General features: G+C 44.5%; 1 protein-coding gene across 4 annotated transcripts in view; it reads right to left on the bottom strand.

Moving 5' to 3' along the window:
- KANSL1 (KAT8 regulatory NSL complex subunit 1) overlaps window positions 1–17,762 on the bottom strand; it is a 101,438-nt gene that overhangs the window by 70,300 nt on the left and 13,376 nt on the right. For all 4 annotated transcript variants that reach the window (XM_074849457.1, XM_074849456.1, XM_074849459.1 and 1 more), the window contains exon 2: window positions 10,519–11,905. In XM_074849457.1, coding sequence (XP_074705558.1) covers window positions 10,519–11,822 — 1,304 coding nt within the window. In that variant the 5' untranslated portion in view covers window positions 11,823–11,905. The remainder of the gene's footprint in view (window positions 1–10,518; window positions 11,906–17,762) is intronic.

Below are 17,762 nucleotides of genomic sequence, written 5' to 3'. Positions count from 1 at the left end.
CTTCTTAAAAATAGGTTTAAATAACTAAGAGTTAAGTTGTTTTGGGCTTCTTGCCCATTTCCAGAGGCAGGGAGAGGGGGATGGTAGGGGGGAGTGAGCGAGGGCTGAATATGGAAAGCTGTCTTCAGGCACAATATGAATCATCACACTGAAGAATTTTCTTTAAGTGGCTGGCTACTACTCAAACAGATTTATTTTATTTAAAACGGTAAGGCTTTGACCAATATGTGAACAACAAACCCTGGAGAAGTCATTAGATGACACTCAGACATGTATTTTAGGATGAAAAATACCTGAAAATTAATCTGTATCAATTTAATCCGCCTTGAATTAGGAAAAGTGGTTAATGCCTTGAAAGATTTCCTAATGTGGTTGTTTCTTCACATTATTTTCTGCTGTCGCAGTATAAACAGAATCTTCCCTTTGACTTTCAGAAATCTCCGCAAATGGCAGGAGAGCTACCTACAACATAGAGGGAGCAGAGAGAATAATTTTCTTGTTTTAGTCTGAGACAGTAAAAAGCCAATACCACAAAATGTTGCATACATGGAGCAAGAGCCCTGCAAGTGTTCTGCATTCAAAATGCAGATCCACAGAAGGCTAATTGTCTCATTTTTTTGAAATAGCCAGCACTGGAATAGCAGAAGTCACATGGAGAAGGGCTCCAATTCACACAAAAATAGGCAGATTTAGCTGCTGCAACTTTTATTCATGCTACTGTCCCAGCCTAGGCTGCTGAACAGAAACATTTTCCCCATGGCCACTGGGATGTGAGCCTCCAGCAGAAAATAAAAAGCCACTAGGAACATGAAGAGCCATTACCTCTTCACATCAAGCCACCCAAATCAGGAATTGGGACCACAGGAGGTAAATTTTGTCAGAGGCTGCCGAAGCCGTGCAGAGCCAAGATCACTAAGCACCAAAGCACCTTCAAAGCCGCCTGTCCCTTGCTCAGCTCTCCCCTCTGGATCAGACCCCTGCCCCGCTCCATGCACGGACACAGAGGAGTGCTCCGTTTCCCTGTGTGCTGACACCCACAGCACCCCAGGCAGGACAGGACCTGAAATAACAGCAATGGGCAGAGAGACTACAGGTGAACAACAAGCATGACGCCCCAGCTGCAGAGCTGTTGTGCCAAATCTTCTTAAGAAGGGGCAGGAGAAGCACAGGAGGCGTGCACAGGTCACCAGCGGCTGCTGCACCCACCTCTCTATAGATTAACCTTCTCAAGCACTTCTAAGGCCAGTCACCGTGGGTGACAGCAGCACACAGTGCTTTTGCCCTCTAGAATGCAGAAGCAAGTTTAAAAAAAAAAAAAAGAGTGCAAAGCACGGAGTTTATTTATAATTTATATCCGTTCCTGAAATACAACATACCTTTAGGTGGCATAACCTAGTGAGAACTGACATCCACAGGCACATACAGCTCCTGTGAGGGAAACCGCTCATCCCACCAGATCACTCAGTGCCTGCAAGCACATGGGGAGAAGGAGCCACAGCGTTTGCAGCATCCAGAGTGCTGCTGCATTAGGAGGTGTCCTCTCCAAAGTGAGATGGGCAGAAATGTGTTAACTACTAGCCAGCTTCTAGTCAGTTAAACTACTAGCAGACAGAAGACAAGGGCAGGGCAGAACTGGCTGTCACTACACCCAAGATCTGCAATTACGACAGAGGAAAATCAGAAAGCGGCCGTGCAGAGCCCGGCAAGAAACCGTCTGTGACCTCCGGCCAGCAGTCAGCTGCATCCAGAGGGCACTAACCATCATCACAGGGACCGGCTCACAGCAGCTTCCCGGTCACGAGCTATCGGGGCAAGGCCAGAAGCTTACAAGACTAAATACCTAACTTAATCATAGAAAGATGAAATATCTAACTTGATAACAGAAGAACACAGATAAGATGCACGAAGTGAGACATTCGTGCACTGATGTTCAAGCTAATCTGGGAAGTAGGAATTTCTTGCCGGGTTCCTACAAGTGATTTAATTGCAAAGTCGTCTAAAACTGCAGTGTCTTTTCCTTCCCTCTGCCTCTGGTCACCTAACTGGGTGGAAATACAGGGCTGGGTGCACGGCTGCTGACCCACAACTCAAACTTACACCCACTTACATACGTGCACACAAACACCCCCCTCTAAACCCTTTTTCTCCAAGAAACCTTTTTTTGGTGATTTCTGCCTATTGCATCTACATAAAACCCCTTTACTTCCTACTCAAGTGGACTGGATTTCATAATGCAATGTAACATCAACAGCCCTGAAACAGCAAAAAGCTCAATATTGGTCATTAAGTAGGAGCCACCAGGGAATTCACTAAATGCAGATTGCCTGTAAAGCCGTATGAGCTACTCTGCTACACAGGCTTCTAAACGGAGACATCCAATTTTTAACTCAACTAAGCTTACAGAGACTCCCATGAACACAAAAGGGGTAACAGCTCCAAACATTTCATCAAGTATCATAGAAGGAGATGAGCTCCAACTGCACACAGGCTGGGATGAAAAGTACTTCTGAGATAAAGTATTTTTTACCTGGAGAATAAGTGACAGCAGAGTATTTCCAGAGCTTTACCTGTAGTATCAGAGGCAAAAGACTTTGTGGCAAACATTCCGAAGATGACCGAAGTTCTCTTATTTTCTGTTGCTGGCCAAGATGAGTCCGATCTACAGCCAGCTGCTCACTCCAGAAAATGCATCACAAATCACTCTCCTCTACCTAGCATCAATTTTTATGCTCCAAACAGAAGATACAATTAGACTTCCCTCCAATTCACATTGCCTTCCATTAATATTTTAAAGTCTTCCCTTATACAAATAAAATCCCTGCAACATTTCTTACAACATCGTTATGTGTTACTATGGAAACTGCTAAAAAGTCACAAATACAAAAGCCTAAAGCTCTGCTGCATAAGGAGTACCCTGATCCTCCTTATTTCTCTCTTCTGGTAATATGACCACCAAATGTTTTTAGACTAGCAAAAAAAAAAAAAAAAAAAAAATCACCATTATAGTGGGGGTGTATTTTTTTTTTCATTGCTTAAAGTTACCAAGTATTTTATTAAGCAAGCAGCCAAACAAAGTCACATTTCACAAATCCACCCTATCAGGAGGCACTTTTTAAGAAGTGAAACGACACTCATAACTATCTGACAAACTCAGTGCTGTACGGTGCTGCAAGGAGACACCCGAAACTGCAGTGAGATCTATGTCAAAATCTGCTCCTTTCTCCCACTTGCCCCGACTGTTCCACCAGACAAGTGAGAGACGACCCAATTATGTATTTTGCACAGTAAGGATGCACGTATTTAACAGGTAAAGGGAGCTATAACTCTTTAAAATGGGCTAAATATCTGAGAATTGAACACTTCTGGGAAGAGCAGGCTTATGCTCATTCACAAGTCAGCCCAAAATTAACCTGCTTCGGAAGCAGAAGCATCACGAGATGTGCCAGCCGAGCTCTGCCGCCACTATCCCAGGGAACACCTCGTTTTGCAGCTAAGACATCATGGCTGCACGCGAGCACCAGGGAGAAAACAGCCATCTGCCAAGTTATTCACCTTTGCTAGCCTGACGCCTTACAACTAACAGAAGAGCTTTAAATACATCACCGTGATGACGTCCCTGCTCGGGCACAATAACCAGCCAAGGAGAACTGCTGAACAAGTGTGTTTTGGCACAAAGTTGAAGGCTGGTTTTGGGGAGGGGCAGGCAATAGGAGAGCCACCTTCAACATGACCAATTTGCAGCAAAATTTGAGACACCCCATCCTTATAACAGAACCAGTGAATTTAAGATCTCAACAGCACAAGACTCTGACTGTCCCCTTTTAAATACTCTCTTTCACCAAAGTACCATTCCCCTCGCTGCTGATGGGATACGATTTCATGAAACAGCATATTCTACACAGAAATCCCAGGCACCATTAACAAATCCTTAACTCGGTGCGCCCGTGCCAGGTACCCTTCCCGTAAATAGCTTGTTCAGTGCTGAGGTCAAAGCTGGAGCAGGCATTCCAGAAAGTAACCTTATCACAGAGAAGGTCAGAGGGGGGGAAAGAGCTGCATGTTACTTAAGCAAACGATTTCATTACATCAAGACAAGCACATCGGCCACTCTTTCAAACGCAGGGAGCCACAACCAGAGGATGTCAGAGACAACTGAGTGCAGCGGAGAATCCCCATCCCCAGTTCCCATTTGGATCCAGAAACATGAAGGGCAAGTGCAACAGACTCAACTGCAATTGAAGTTTCTCTTTCTACTTCCCTGTTGAATTACTAGTCAATACATCGGCCTTCACCTATTTGTATTTTTAAGTCCTTCCTTTCATTCAGAAATCCAGCAAGTAAAACCTATGTCATTTTTTCACGTTCTCTTCTACCTAAAGCGTTTTATCTGAGGATGGCCCAGCAAAGCCATCCAGCTCTCCAAGCCTTTGAAACAAGACACTTGCAAAACGCACCATATCCAGGGTGTGCCCAAAACACGCTCCGTGGAAAAATCTGTTGGGGTAGTGCCAGTTTAGCAAGGAAAACATTTTCCCCCAGCTGGAAGTCTAGCGCAGCGCTGCTGCCGAGCTAGTGCAACCAGAATGTATCTGCTGGAGGAGAGAACAAAGGAGGGGGGGAAAAAAGCCCACGTTACTGCATAATGAAAACCAAAATCTCTCAGGAAGAAAAACTCATCTGTGAAGTACACCTTCACAATCTCTTTAAGGAAGTCCACATTTTCCATTGCTTCAGTTTTAATCTTAGCCATACAGTCATTTTTTGCCTTGTGTCAGTATTAACAGGACCAGAAAGGCAGCTCTAAACTGTAGCTGCTTACAGATGCTGCTGTAACGCAATACAAAAGTCTTTTCCCCATCCCCCACACCAGTATATTAGACTTCAATATTAAGAGATCAGCTCTAAATGGGGCCCCTTTCCCTTGCTCAAACACTAACTTCAATTTCACATGAGATTGTAGGAAAGCAGAGAAGCTATCACACTAGGTTTTTAATGCCTGTTCACATTCACAAGCTTCACTTTTTTTTTTTTAATTCCTGCTGCTTCAGATGCTGTGACAGGCTTTTTCCAATGAGAAGTAAAGTAAATATTTATGCAATCCTACTCAAAGTGTCACCCACAAGTCCCAAAAAGTCTGAAGTAGAGCCCGTTCCTCCTCGCTGCCCCTATGGGTAAGGGCTATCGAGACAAAGTGTAGTTTACTGGTAGTGCCAGACACCAAATCATTTCCAGTCCTCCGCATTATTTTTCATACACCAGCCCAGCACAGCCCCACAGCCCAAGAAACAAAGATCTGACTCCAAACAGAACAACCCAAAACCCTGCAAGAGCACTAAAGGCATCTGCGAGAAAGATGCAGAAGGATTCTGTCTGCATTCAATACCCCACACACCAAATTCAAACGCTTTCCTGCACCACAGCACCTGACTCCACCATTATTCCTCACACACACGGCCCAACACTGAGGGCTGGTTGCCGTCTGCTCCCCCCAAAACAACTGTGACTTCAGCCCAGAAAGATAAGTTTAAACCAATCAAGCTCCCTCTAGGATGAAAGCCAACAACACTGCCTTAACCGAGTTCTGTGGATGGCAACGTGAGTACCCACACCAAACCCACCTAACCTCCGTTCCACACCCCGGTGAGGTCTGCATGAGGATCAAGGCTCAAATAAAAGCCAGAAACAACTTATTAGACATTCACTGTATCTATAAGTGTACTATGACCAACATTTCTTGGAGAAATAACTGACTCATTTTTCTTAAGATCTTTCTCAAACAGTGTTCTCATTTGCCCTCTTTTCTTAAAAGCAAGAGGGACTTGCCGAGTGTCCTACTTACTCTGGATACCTGATTAAGCATTTTTGAACAATGAACTGCTCTCTGCTATTCTGCTTTCAAATGCAAAGCAAGAACATATTCAGGTTTTGCTCTCTTCCTCTCTTACCAACCAAGATGCTTGAGGACATCTCTCTTGACCAACATACTGCTGCTGAGCAGCGCGTGGATTACAAGCAATTCAGGTACAACATATGCAAGTTTTCATAAATAGATGAAAAATAGAAGGTTAAGTGCTGTGCTACCATCAGTACCTACAAGCACAGCTACATGCCAAGAACAAGACCACAAAAAGCCAAGGAGGTAACTGAAGAAGTCAAAAAGAGACGAGACAAACATTTAGAACTGTTCTGCATAAAATCAGAGTTAGTGCAACGTGTCTGTGACCAGTAGGAAAAGCCTCCTTAGTCCCCACAGCATGGGATTTGCCAGCTGAATTACAGCTCCATGAAGTCACAGGTTTGAAAAATGTTATTTAACAGCCCTTGAGATACAGGCTTCCTTCCCATGCTCTTGCTTCAAAAATATAATCAAGGGAGAAAAATCAGAATTTCTAAATCCTATTTCTCAGTCAACTGATGCACCAACTGCAACTACCCCTCACACAACTACCGATGCATGTGCCACACACATCCCTTTCCAACACAGGACTTTGAAATTAGTGCTGACAAAAGCACTTCTTAGTGAGAAATCTTCATTTCTACTCCAAGTCCAGCAATTCTGAAATCCAGACAGCACAATGTGACAGAGCACAGGGAGGAGTCACCACACAGGCTTCAAGGCTGTGAAATGATTCACTGGAACACCGAGTGCAGAAGGTGCTCGGATTTCCCACCAGTAAATGGGGATAATTAAAGTGTGCTTAGGCATCATGGCCATAGGCATCGTAACAACCACAACTGAACACACTGTAGGTGCTGTCTGGTGTGAGAAGCCAGTCCCTAGGAACTTCAGCTCGCTCTCAGCAGCTTGATGTAACTGCCACCAGAACAGGGATTTTCCAGATAAGAAACCTGAACTAAAAAGATAAGTTCCAATTAAATATTTGTTTTCACTACCTTTTCAGAAAATTATTCCATGGTACACAGACTGAAGTTGAGGATTGCAGAGACTAAATCACTCACCACTCCCCAGCTAATAACTATGTTACTGCTTGACATAGGTAACTAATCAGCCAAAAATAATTGACAAAATTCTGATGAAACTAGTCTACAGTCAAAGACAACCAAAGAAACCAACTAGTCTGAGAAAAGCAACTACTGTAAAGATGCACAAGCCACATGAAATATTTCCTACTTATATGTATTAGTACAAGGCCACAGACACACCAGGACTTTGATTACTTGCTAAACCATCCCTTGGCCACATAAGCCAAAGCCCAGCCAGCAGCCCTCCAGCGCTGGGAGGAATTCGCATGCCCTGCTCCCAGCGACCTTTCACAAACAGCAGTTCCTGATCCTACCACGCTGACAACAGCATTTGGGCCCTTTCAAAGCAGCACAGGTTTCGCAGTCGCAGACGGCTGCTGCCTGCGGTCACACCCAGCCAAAGAAGTTCAGTACGATTCTCCACGGGGGAGGCTCCAACCTGCCTTCCTCACCACCAAGCAGAGGCAAAGCTTCTCTTGATCCTAACTCTGTCACTGCACTTTTGAAGCGACACGTAAGAGGATCTTAGCTGTGAAGCAGAGAGTTGTATATTATTAATCAGAGAGCAAATGAAATGCAACATGGTGGTCCTTGATCCTCGTAAACGTAAGAATGTATCGTGAACCAATCCTGTCTGCACGCGCTTTCTTTCCCCATCAGCTGCATGAGAATCAAGAGCGCCTTGTTAAACCAAGCCCATAGCTGGCAGGGCTTCCCAACAAAGGTGTAACGAATACCTCCCTGCTTTGTTTATGCATTACATGATGGCCTGGTTATGCACCTGAATGACAGCACCTTCCTGGGCAGCAGGACGACAAGTACTTTAAAAGGACCTACCAAGTTCTGATAGATCCCTAACGCTACTGGAAAGACACAATTCCTCAGGGAGATGCTGCTCTATAGCCAAGATCAGGAGGGCCAGAACAGGACAAATACTTCGAAGTCTGTCCTTGACCAGATACCGATTCTGGAATGCCACCACGCCAGAAAAACTCAAAGGTCAGCTCTTATCTAAGCATGATGTAAACACATCTTTGTTTCTTTTGCATGCTTCTACTCGAATCCCAGAGGCAGTCAGTGACATGGCCACTGGCTGCAAGCAAGCTACAAGACACACCGATTGGGGCATAACTCTCACTAAAGATCTAGAAGCAAGCAAGCAGTTTTTTGGGGGAAGGCAGGGGCACCCAGGAGCAATACAGAGCCAAGGCATCCTGACTGAGGGATGAGACAGAAGTTTTTACGCTCATTAAGATATTCCGTCTCACTACCAAAATTAATCAGGGTAAAAGTCTTCCTTCTAATAAGTAAATTTAGCAAGCTGCAAAATCCAGCCATACTTGAGCAACCCTGCAAAAAGCCTTCGCTGTTCTGTGCTCACACAAACATAAAACAATGATTCTGTGCAATAAGCTGGCCCAAGGCGGCTTCCCAGTGGAAAAGTCAGTCTTCCCCTTCCTGTCTCTTAGCACTGCTTTGAAAAGAATGATATTTAGAAGTACTCAGATGCTAGTACCAGCTCTTAAGGCTGACTTCAGGAGTTTCGCTAACAAGCACAAATGTGCATTCAGGCCCAACTGCGGTAATGCCAGAGCTCGTGAGACCCAATGTCAAAGCACTCATGCCAACAGGACAGTCAATGCTGGGAAGACTAATTACTAAATACCCACAGGCATAAACTTTAAACGAGGTTTGGTGGGCCTGGCCTAAATGCCAGTATGCATACACACCAGCTTCTGAACCTACAGACAATAGAAGGTTCGTTCTCTTTATTAGCTTTAAAATCTCTGGCTTTTTAAGAGTACTGGGGAGGTTGGGGAATGTAAAGGCATGACTAACACAAAGGGCAGAAAAGTCAGCAAAGAATTTCACGCATCATGTCTCTGAATACCGCACTTCCTCTTGGGATTATGATGAGTGGCAAAGAAATTTCACTTTGCTAGACGACACGTGAATCTATGAAACCCACAATATGGGAAATTTAATATTACTTTGGACAGAATTTTAATCAAACGTCTCCTCTAATAACTATTACAATACTTACAAATGCAATTCTACTGCTAATCCCAACAGTAAGTTTGTGAACATTATAAAACAGGAATAAAGTTATTAAACTCTCTTTTCTACCACCACAAGAACGCCTTTATGTCCCACCAGCAGGGATCACACGCTCAGTTACTAGCTTTGCACTGGGAGAAAGCCGAACTCATGCCATGTTTAAGACTTCACATACAGAACTTCATCCTATGCTAACATCCCAAAACATGATGTGACATTTAGCTGGAATTTTATATTCAAGAGCTGTAACATCTGTTTATCAGCACTCATCCACATGAGCGTGTTTTTGGAGGATGCTGAAGTTACCAAGCACACACACTGTTCCTGCTCACCTACCTAGTTCAGTAAAATCTGTGTCGCACAGCACTCGACCAGCCATTAACATTACTTTGGACAACAGGTATCAAAATACATTCAGTTATTTTCTCCACTGAAATCTGAACAAACCCAGAATAGCACAGGAATGCAAAAGTCCTGGCGACTATTTCCAGGCCTTGATCGGAAAGTCGTCCGCATTCTAAACAGGACCCCTGTGACTGCCGCAGGGAGCTTTTGTCGACCGTAGCTATACTTCCCAGACTAAGGTTTAAGTTCAATAGGTCCCTCAAGGTGAAAGAAATCATCTACTGATGCAAGCAAGATTTTACACAGACTAGACACAGAATAAAGCCTTTTAAGAGATCTGCGCAGAATACTGTGATACGCAATCCTCGGGAAAGTTCTTGGTTTCGGAAGAAAAATTTCCCTTCTTCCTTGACCTGTCTCGAGACCTTTTGCCTTGACAAGAATCTTCCTCCTCCACACACAAATTGACACCTAATACTTACGCAAACAGCATCCAGTTAATAACATAATTATGAGGCTGTTGTCATCATTTAACGAAACTCACAGACAAGAAGAAAATTCCCAACAGTAATTTCCCAGATTCAAAAAGAGAGCACACTCACTTTACACTTCCACTGGCACTTGGACCAAATCCTGTCAGAGGTTTTTTTCCAGGCAGTTCGTTTAACAAAAAAAGTTAATTCCCCAGTCACAAGTATGCTGTCAGCTACAAAGATTCAGACTGGCCTTACTTTACATAACTGGTTTACAACAAAGATTCCCACTGTAAGACGACAAACATTTCATTTCAGGGGACAGGTCCAACACATCCTGGAGAGACTGTTTACAGTATTTCGGGTTTGTAGCTGCAGTATGCTTGCATCACTCCAGCCAGTCAGTATTTCCAGCACTTGCTGCTCCACCAGAACACCAACGACTACCACACGCATGAAGAATTTTATCCTCAACGTTGCATGTGCTGCCTGAACTAGGAAGTGTGCTGCAAATCACACCACACTAGTTTTAACAATTACTTTTTTGATCTAAGCCCATCAAAAAGAAGTGTTCCTACAAAAAACAGATTTTCCATCTGCCATCCTTCACCTCGCTCTTCCTCCAACCAGAGATAAGCAAAGCATGACTGCTACTTACAGCGGTACGTGGGGTTGTTCCAGGTCTGCTTTGGTCAGTTCCTCTTCTTCAACGTCAGACTCTCCTCCCGAGCTGCTGTCAGTGACATCCGAGTCAAACGCTTGTTCGCTGGATCTCAAGTTGGCCATACCACTGGCCGTGAATCTCTCCAGTTCTTCTGATATTGAATCGCTCTTCAAGAAGCTGCTTAGGCCTTCTGAAGTAACTGTCTCACTCGCAGCTTTCCTCAAGGCTGCTTCTGCTTTTCTGGTCAACATCAGCTGGCTCCGATGCCTCAGGGGGTCCAAAGCTGGAAGCTTGCTCAGAGTTTTCTCCAAGAAGCCACCCAACTGCTGCTGGATGTGTCTCTCCACCTGCTTTGCCTGCACCACCTGCAAGCGTTTCTGCAGCCTGCGGGCACGGTTCTCAATGTCTGCCTGCCGTCGCAGCAATGCCCTCGTCCTCATCTCGGAGTCAAGAGCACTGTGGTGACCGGCCAGCAGAGAAGGTTTCTGCTCCTCCAACTTACTGCTCCCAAAGTCAGAGTGACTAGCAACACCGGGCAACCTAGTCTCTCCACTGCCACCCTCGAGCACCCGCTGTTGCTCCGTGGAATTAAGGGAAGATTTGTTTGCAGTGCTATTATTGCTAAATGGAGTCGTGTGCTCTGCATCAAGGCTTCTATGTGGAAGAGTGCAATTGGTCAACCCGGTCTTCAAGTCCCCCAATTCAGAACCTCCTGCGTTATAGTCAACACCCTGGAGGGCAGCAGAAGGAGGAGCACACTTCCCACCATTCAGAGAACTAGAGTTTTCATGATCTGAATTGGTACTTTTGGCCAATTTCTTGGCCAAGCCATTTACAGGCGCTTGCGGGAGAGGTGGCTGGCTATTAGTACTCATTGTTTTTAGATTCTCCAAAGTGAATTCCAACACCGGTTGCCTCCCCAACAGATCACTTGTTTTCAAGAAGGACTGAGATAAGAGAGAGTGAGATTTAAGGACTGTCTGCTTCTTGAAGACTCCTTGCAGCTTCAGAGGCTCTTTTGAAGAAACAGATGTTACATCCGAGCAGAGATAAGAGGTCACTAGTGGCTGCAGCTTGCCCAGCTCTTCCTTCGTAGGGTTGTTTCGGAAATCTAAACTGGGATCCTCCGGAGCAATGGCTTTCCTTTTGGTGCCGTTGGCAGCCAGGAGGATGTTGTTGGCGTTGCCGTTGCTCTCGGCACTGCCAGGTGACAAGGTGGAGGACGGGGGAGCCAGCTTGAATCGGATGTGGTGAGCTTCAGCTGCTGCGTCAGTGAGAGCGGGCGCCATCGCAGCCATTCAGCACAGAGAGACGGGAAGTCCAGCCTCTCCCGGTGCCGAGGCCAGCTCCACTGCCTCCCACTGCCTCTCCCGAGGGCAGCCTACAGAAGGGAAGGAAAAAGACAAAGTTAGGCATTGCACTTCTACAAAATTAAACAATCAAGACGGACAACAGCAGCGAGACTTATTGACTCAACGCTCTTGGAGAAGCCACGCAAGCTCCGTGTTCAGCACCGCATCCTCCCTCCACGACCACCAGCCCTGTGCTCAGCGGATCCATCTGGGCACCAGGCAGCTAAAAACAAAAGTAGCAACACGCAAGCTGGTCCTTGGGATGTCCCAGAGCTGGTGCCTGCCTGTAAGCACTGTTCTCATCTTTCAGGTCATCCACCGAGCACACCAGCACCCTTCCAGGCCTTCACGAAAGGTCTGGCCCTGGTTACACCTATTCTTCAATGCCAGCAGCTCACCAACTTCATCTTTGGAATCCTTGAGCTATGCCTATAAAACAGTTTTCACAGCTTCTACTGCCAGCTCAGGTGCCTTAAAAATGACAAATTAGAACTATAACACGTAACAGAGAGAGGGCTTGAGGGGAACAAATCTCCATATGCTTCAACTCCCAGTGGCTAAAGAAACCCCCCCACCCCCCACCCACTGGGCAATCCCATCGCTTCCCTGAAAGCCTTGGATTTAAGAAAGTCGTTTCCCTGGTGTATATGAAACCTACTTTCCCAGAAGCACATTTCCGAATAAGCCAGGTGATTTCCAGTGTTAGCTATTCCTATTTCTCTTTCAAGAACATGGATAAAGATTAACCCACACACACACACCATGACAGAGCAGTTCTACACTCTGTAATAGCAAGCCGTGGCTTAACTCACCTAGATCAAACAAGTTAAGAGAAATAACCAAAGACCTTTCATTCATGTAGACTGCAACCATTTCCCACCCACCTACCTTCAAGTTTCTGGTCATTTACCTTCTTTACCACTAAAAGTGTCAGTGGTTTTTAATGCCTTTTTTTTCAACTGCATTCATATAACCCACAGCACAGGCTCTGCTAACAGTGCAACAGTTACTTTATTTTCTTTTTGCTGCAAAATTTATCTAGCACCTTCATAAGCTATTTCAATGTCAATTTAATAATAAAAAATTGCCCTGATCTCTTGCCTGATATGCCAATCCTCTAATTTCACATAAATTTGCATAAGCTTGTTGTAGCTGTTCATTAACACACCCCAATGACCAAATTAATATACCACTTTACAGGAAAAGCAAGGACTATCTGAAGTTTGAATACGTTGAATGAGCAAAATTTAACAGCCAGTTTTGTTTCCAGCCTTATTCAGCTGCACCCCAGTTGCTCCCCAGTGTCAGACCAGGTGCTTCCCCGTAACAGGGACCACAGATGAACATTAGGGCTGAAAAACACTAAGTATAAAAGCCTGAATTTTTGTGAAAAGTCAGAGATGAGCTAGAGAAACAAACCCACACCCCCACGGAGGGAAGGTCCACAGGACAAGCTCAAAGTTAGTTGCTCTGTTTGGCTTCCAATGAATGTGTACGTTGGCCAGGTCTACAACTCAGACCATCTGCAGCCTTGCTAACGAACTTTCTCTCCAAAACCAGTTAGGTGACACGGAGGAAGAAGACAAGGAATAAAGGACACACTCACGGAGGAACTGATAAAAAAAAAATTTAATTTAAGCTATTGTAACAGAAGTACAGAGACCTTAAAGATGGCTTCAGACTTCAGAAGTCCCCTGTTAACAGAACTTAGCATTTCCTGTGATCAACTACTTTGTCCTTACTGAAAAAGGATACTGCATGCCTAAAAATTTACTGCACACTCATTGAAAATGGCTTTTAGACACCGTTTGGGTCCATAAATAAAGACTGAACATGACTACTCAAGGGGAAAAGAAAAAAAAATTAAGAAGGAACTTGCAGGGAACTTTCCACTTGTAGCTAAGATGCCCTTGGGAGAGGAGGGAGGAAAACTGTCAGAATAAAGGATTTCCCCCCCCTCCAGCCTCCTACCAAGACCTTCATTACAGAGACACGTACACTTGGAATGACTGTTCCTAACGGGCACTCTCAGTTCTGCAGAAACACACTGGTCTGTCTTCCAGAGGAAGAGTGTGGATCGGTGCTCTTCACCACAATTACCACCACAGCACTGCAAGGTACCGAGAGCAGCTTAGGAAAAACCCATACTGCAAAAAAGCAGAAAAACCTGCACTTGGTGCTGAATGCAATGATTCTTTATGAATATATTTGCACTATACTGCAGCCATTTAGGAGTTTGCCTAGGCTGAAGAGTATTTTAGAGCAAATTTGTAGGTTATCAACTTCAGTTAAATTAACAGAAGTAGAAAAGGGAAGCAAAACTTCCATACTGCTTTTTCCTCCAGGTTAGCAAACTCACTTTAAAAAGCAAATCCTCTTACTAAGCTACTGCAACCCTCCTTGGCTTCACTGTCAGTTGGGTGGACAGCATTTAAAATACTTGGGAAGCCTGGAAAGCCTCCCTTAAGAATAAGGCTTTGTTCTAGTAGCTTAAAGATGACCTCCAGAAGTTATTGGGTATGTTTTTAAAAAAATGTATTTAAGTCCTTATAAACTATCTGCATGCTAGACAGCACTGTTTTTTCTACCACTGAATTAGATGTCTACTTGTATAAACAACACTTGGAAAAAACATTAAGGAACATTTGTAAACATGCTGTTGTTCCCCCCCCCCTCTGTTTATAAGTTTTGGTTGTTATTAAAGCCATACTACACTTATCAGTAATTTCTTCCTAACAGGGAATTGGAGGGAAGAGGCTGGTAAGGCATCTCTCTGAGGTGGCCATAGGAAGGAGGAATAAAGAAAAGGAAAGGTCATTCGCATGGATACAGTCTGAGGAACTTTCACAGCTTTCTGAAAATTTTGACAGTAATACCAAGAATTATCCTGAATCTTTTATCTGCCTCTGGGACTGAAACCGTGCTGGCAAGTTCTACCCAAACTGCTCTCACCCATCAATATTAGTAGATTGATGTGAGCACCCACATCAGTGTTTCTCCACCAAGGGTCTACGACTCCCAGCACTTGAGTAGACATGCGTGTGACCAAGGGGCTTCTCCTCCTGCAGAAGTCCTGCTGGTAGACAAGTCTCAGAGTACCTGCACTACTGCTCCCGTTCCCCCACCACAGTGTGTCTGGTGCAGTACAAGCCTTCAACAGCCATGGCACGACACCTTGTGCTGGACTTCACTTGGTAAGATCCAAAAGGAGCTTCTCTGGAAGGCCAACATGGCCTTTACAATGTGTCTTAAGAAAACACTCAAAGTCCACAAGCACGTTCTTGATTTTCACTTTAAAACTAGAGCACTGCCAGAGCAGTTAGCATTAATTAACAGAGGAAAGATGAAAGACTCTAGTAAGCAGGTAGAAACAGGGTAACTGTAATTTGCCCATCTTCCCTCGCTTCCCGAGGAGTGCACGCAAGGCCACCGAGGGAGGAAAGTCACCAGGCCTACTCAGGTGGCTTCACCCACAATTCCACGTCAACTACACCAACATGCAAACCCTTACCACTTTTTAAACACAGAGCACAGGAAAGAGCGGGAATAAGGTCGAGGCTACTACAGGATGTTAGAAGAGGCACGAGGAACAGCCCCAGTCACACTATACCCTGGAGCAGCTATCGGGTCACAACACCCCTGAAAATAATCCTTCAGCATGCTGACTTATTTAAGACCGTCTGCTTTTAAAACCCAATTTTACAGCCAGACCTTGAAAGGAGAACTGCATTTCCAAGCACGTGATTTTGTGCAACACCTCAGAAAATAAACCCAAAATGAATACAGGAAGTTTTTGCTCTCTGAAATCTCTCTGACGAGAGTTTCAGGGAGGGAAACTCAGCACCTGTGCTACCAGGGAGGTTCATGAGAAGATCAGGGGAGCTCTGAGTCCTGGACACAGGAGGTATCAATAGCCTCTCCTGTGCCCACCCATCTAAACACTCACTCCAGTTTCTCTCCTGAAGGGCTCTGCACACCCTCCCACCAGCAGTTCTCCTTGCAGACATGAGTCCCCATGGCCACCCTTCTCAGGCCAGAGCCCTGCACCCACCTGGCTACGTTACCTCTGCTTTCGACCCCTCCCAGCACCACTTGGTGACACGTACATTCCACCTTGTGTATTTATACTCCCCGAATTACAGTTTAAACCCTGGATGTTATATCCAAAATTCCTGCACACGCTGTCTGGTTTCATCACATGCCAAACCACACTGGGACTACTCCTTATAGCTGCTGCGAGGCCTCCTGACTTCCCCGTATCTCCTCCTACGAGGCAGTCACCCAACACACCTGGGCGCATTCCCCTTTTCCTACAACTTGCACAAGAAATGAAGACAGAAGAGGTTATGGGTGGTCATGCAGAGACTTAAGCTCAACACACATGTAAAGGAAAAATAACCTGTGCTAGATGCAAGCCTCCCCACGACTGACTACACGACCACCCGCAAACTCCCTCACCTCCAAAGCTCTGTCCTACCCAACACGCAGGTTTTCCAGAGGATACGGACATGAAGGTGCTGTTGCATTAGAAACAATAAAGGCAAAACTACCCTGAAGGAAGTGAATATTATACCAATTCCCACTTCCCCTCTCCTCCCCCACTATGAACCAAGAGTGCAGTCGACTCTTGAATTCGTGTGGTTACAAATGTCTTTTAAAAAGAAAAAACCCAACTTGCTAGAATAAAATCCCTACACATTTCATTTGGCAACTGAAATACATCATCTATGCTTCTAACCTCAGCAGTCAGAGCAGGGACTCAATACACAATCTAACACCCTGAGCCCTAGAAATATTTTCCACATCAAAAATGTACATCTACCAAAAGTTATACCTATCATGCATAACAGATCCTCTACATGCCTTTTGTTACCACCTTTCAACATTTTATAGTTTTAAGACAGATGTTTACCAATTTAGAAAGATATTTAGATGAGAAGTAACTCTCAAAGCTTTAATTAAGAAAATGTGACAGGCAAGTACAGGATGATAAACTTATTGATAAGCCAGCTATCACGTGCAGTTTGGCAGACTGTACGCATATAGTGACCTACATTTGGGAAAGAGGCTTTTTTTTTTTTTTAATATTAATGAAAAAAAGGTGAAGAACATACATAAGAACCACAGATTTTTACAATATACACAGAAGTACCTTCCACATACATTAACACTACAGACTCGCACCTAATCTCTCTGGGAAAAATAAGAATTTCGATATTAAGAACATCACGGGGAATGGTACTTATGCACTGTAACAAATAAGAAAGATATTATGGAGCTCTGCTTTTATAGCCTTTGTTTCCAACCAGAAGCCCTCAAGATTAAAATAAAAGCTGCTGTTTCCACTTGCTGGTCTGCACAAGTGGCAGCATCTCTTGGTCAACTCTAGAAACAGCAGTGTGAGGCCTCCTTCTTCAAAAACTATTCTCCCTTATGCCTGTGAATTCTCACTGGATGTAAGTAAAACAAATCAATTGCATAATGTGAGGTAGAGAAGGTTTTATCATTATGATGTCAGAAAAGAACAAAAGCCACAAAGCAAGATTAACTGTCCTTCCCCAATCAAAAGTCTGCAAATTTGAATAATTGCAAGCAAGAATGCCTTCACCTGGAAAATTAAGTGGCTGGAGATAAAAAAAATACCCATTGCTCTTAAGTCACTCTTCAGAACAAAGTTGCTGTCTACAGTCAAATAAAAAGAAATGTAGTTTAAAAACCAGTAATAGGACGCTTGCACAAAGAAGCAGTCTGACAAGAGACCAAAAAAAACCCAACCAACTTTAGTTGTGAAATCCGGGTCTCCCCCCATCCAGTATCAGAGAGATTTTGTTTATCTTTCGCATAATCTGGGCAAGTTGCCCAGGAAATATGAAAACCTGAACTCAG

The sequence above is a fragment of the Strix aluco genome, chromosome 24 (assembly GCF_031877795.1).
Source record: "Strix aluco isolate bStrAlu1 chromosome 24, bStrAlu1.hap1, whole genome shotgun sequence".
NCBI lineage: Eukaryota > Metazoa > Chordata > Aves > Strigiformes > Strigidae > Strix > Strix aluco.
This window is presented reverse-complemented; position numbering and strand designations above follow the sequence as displayed.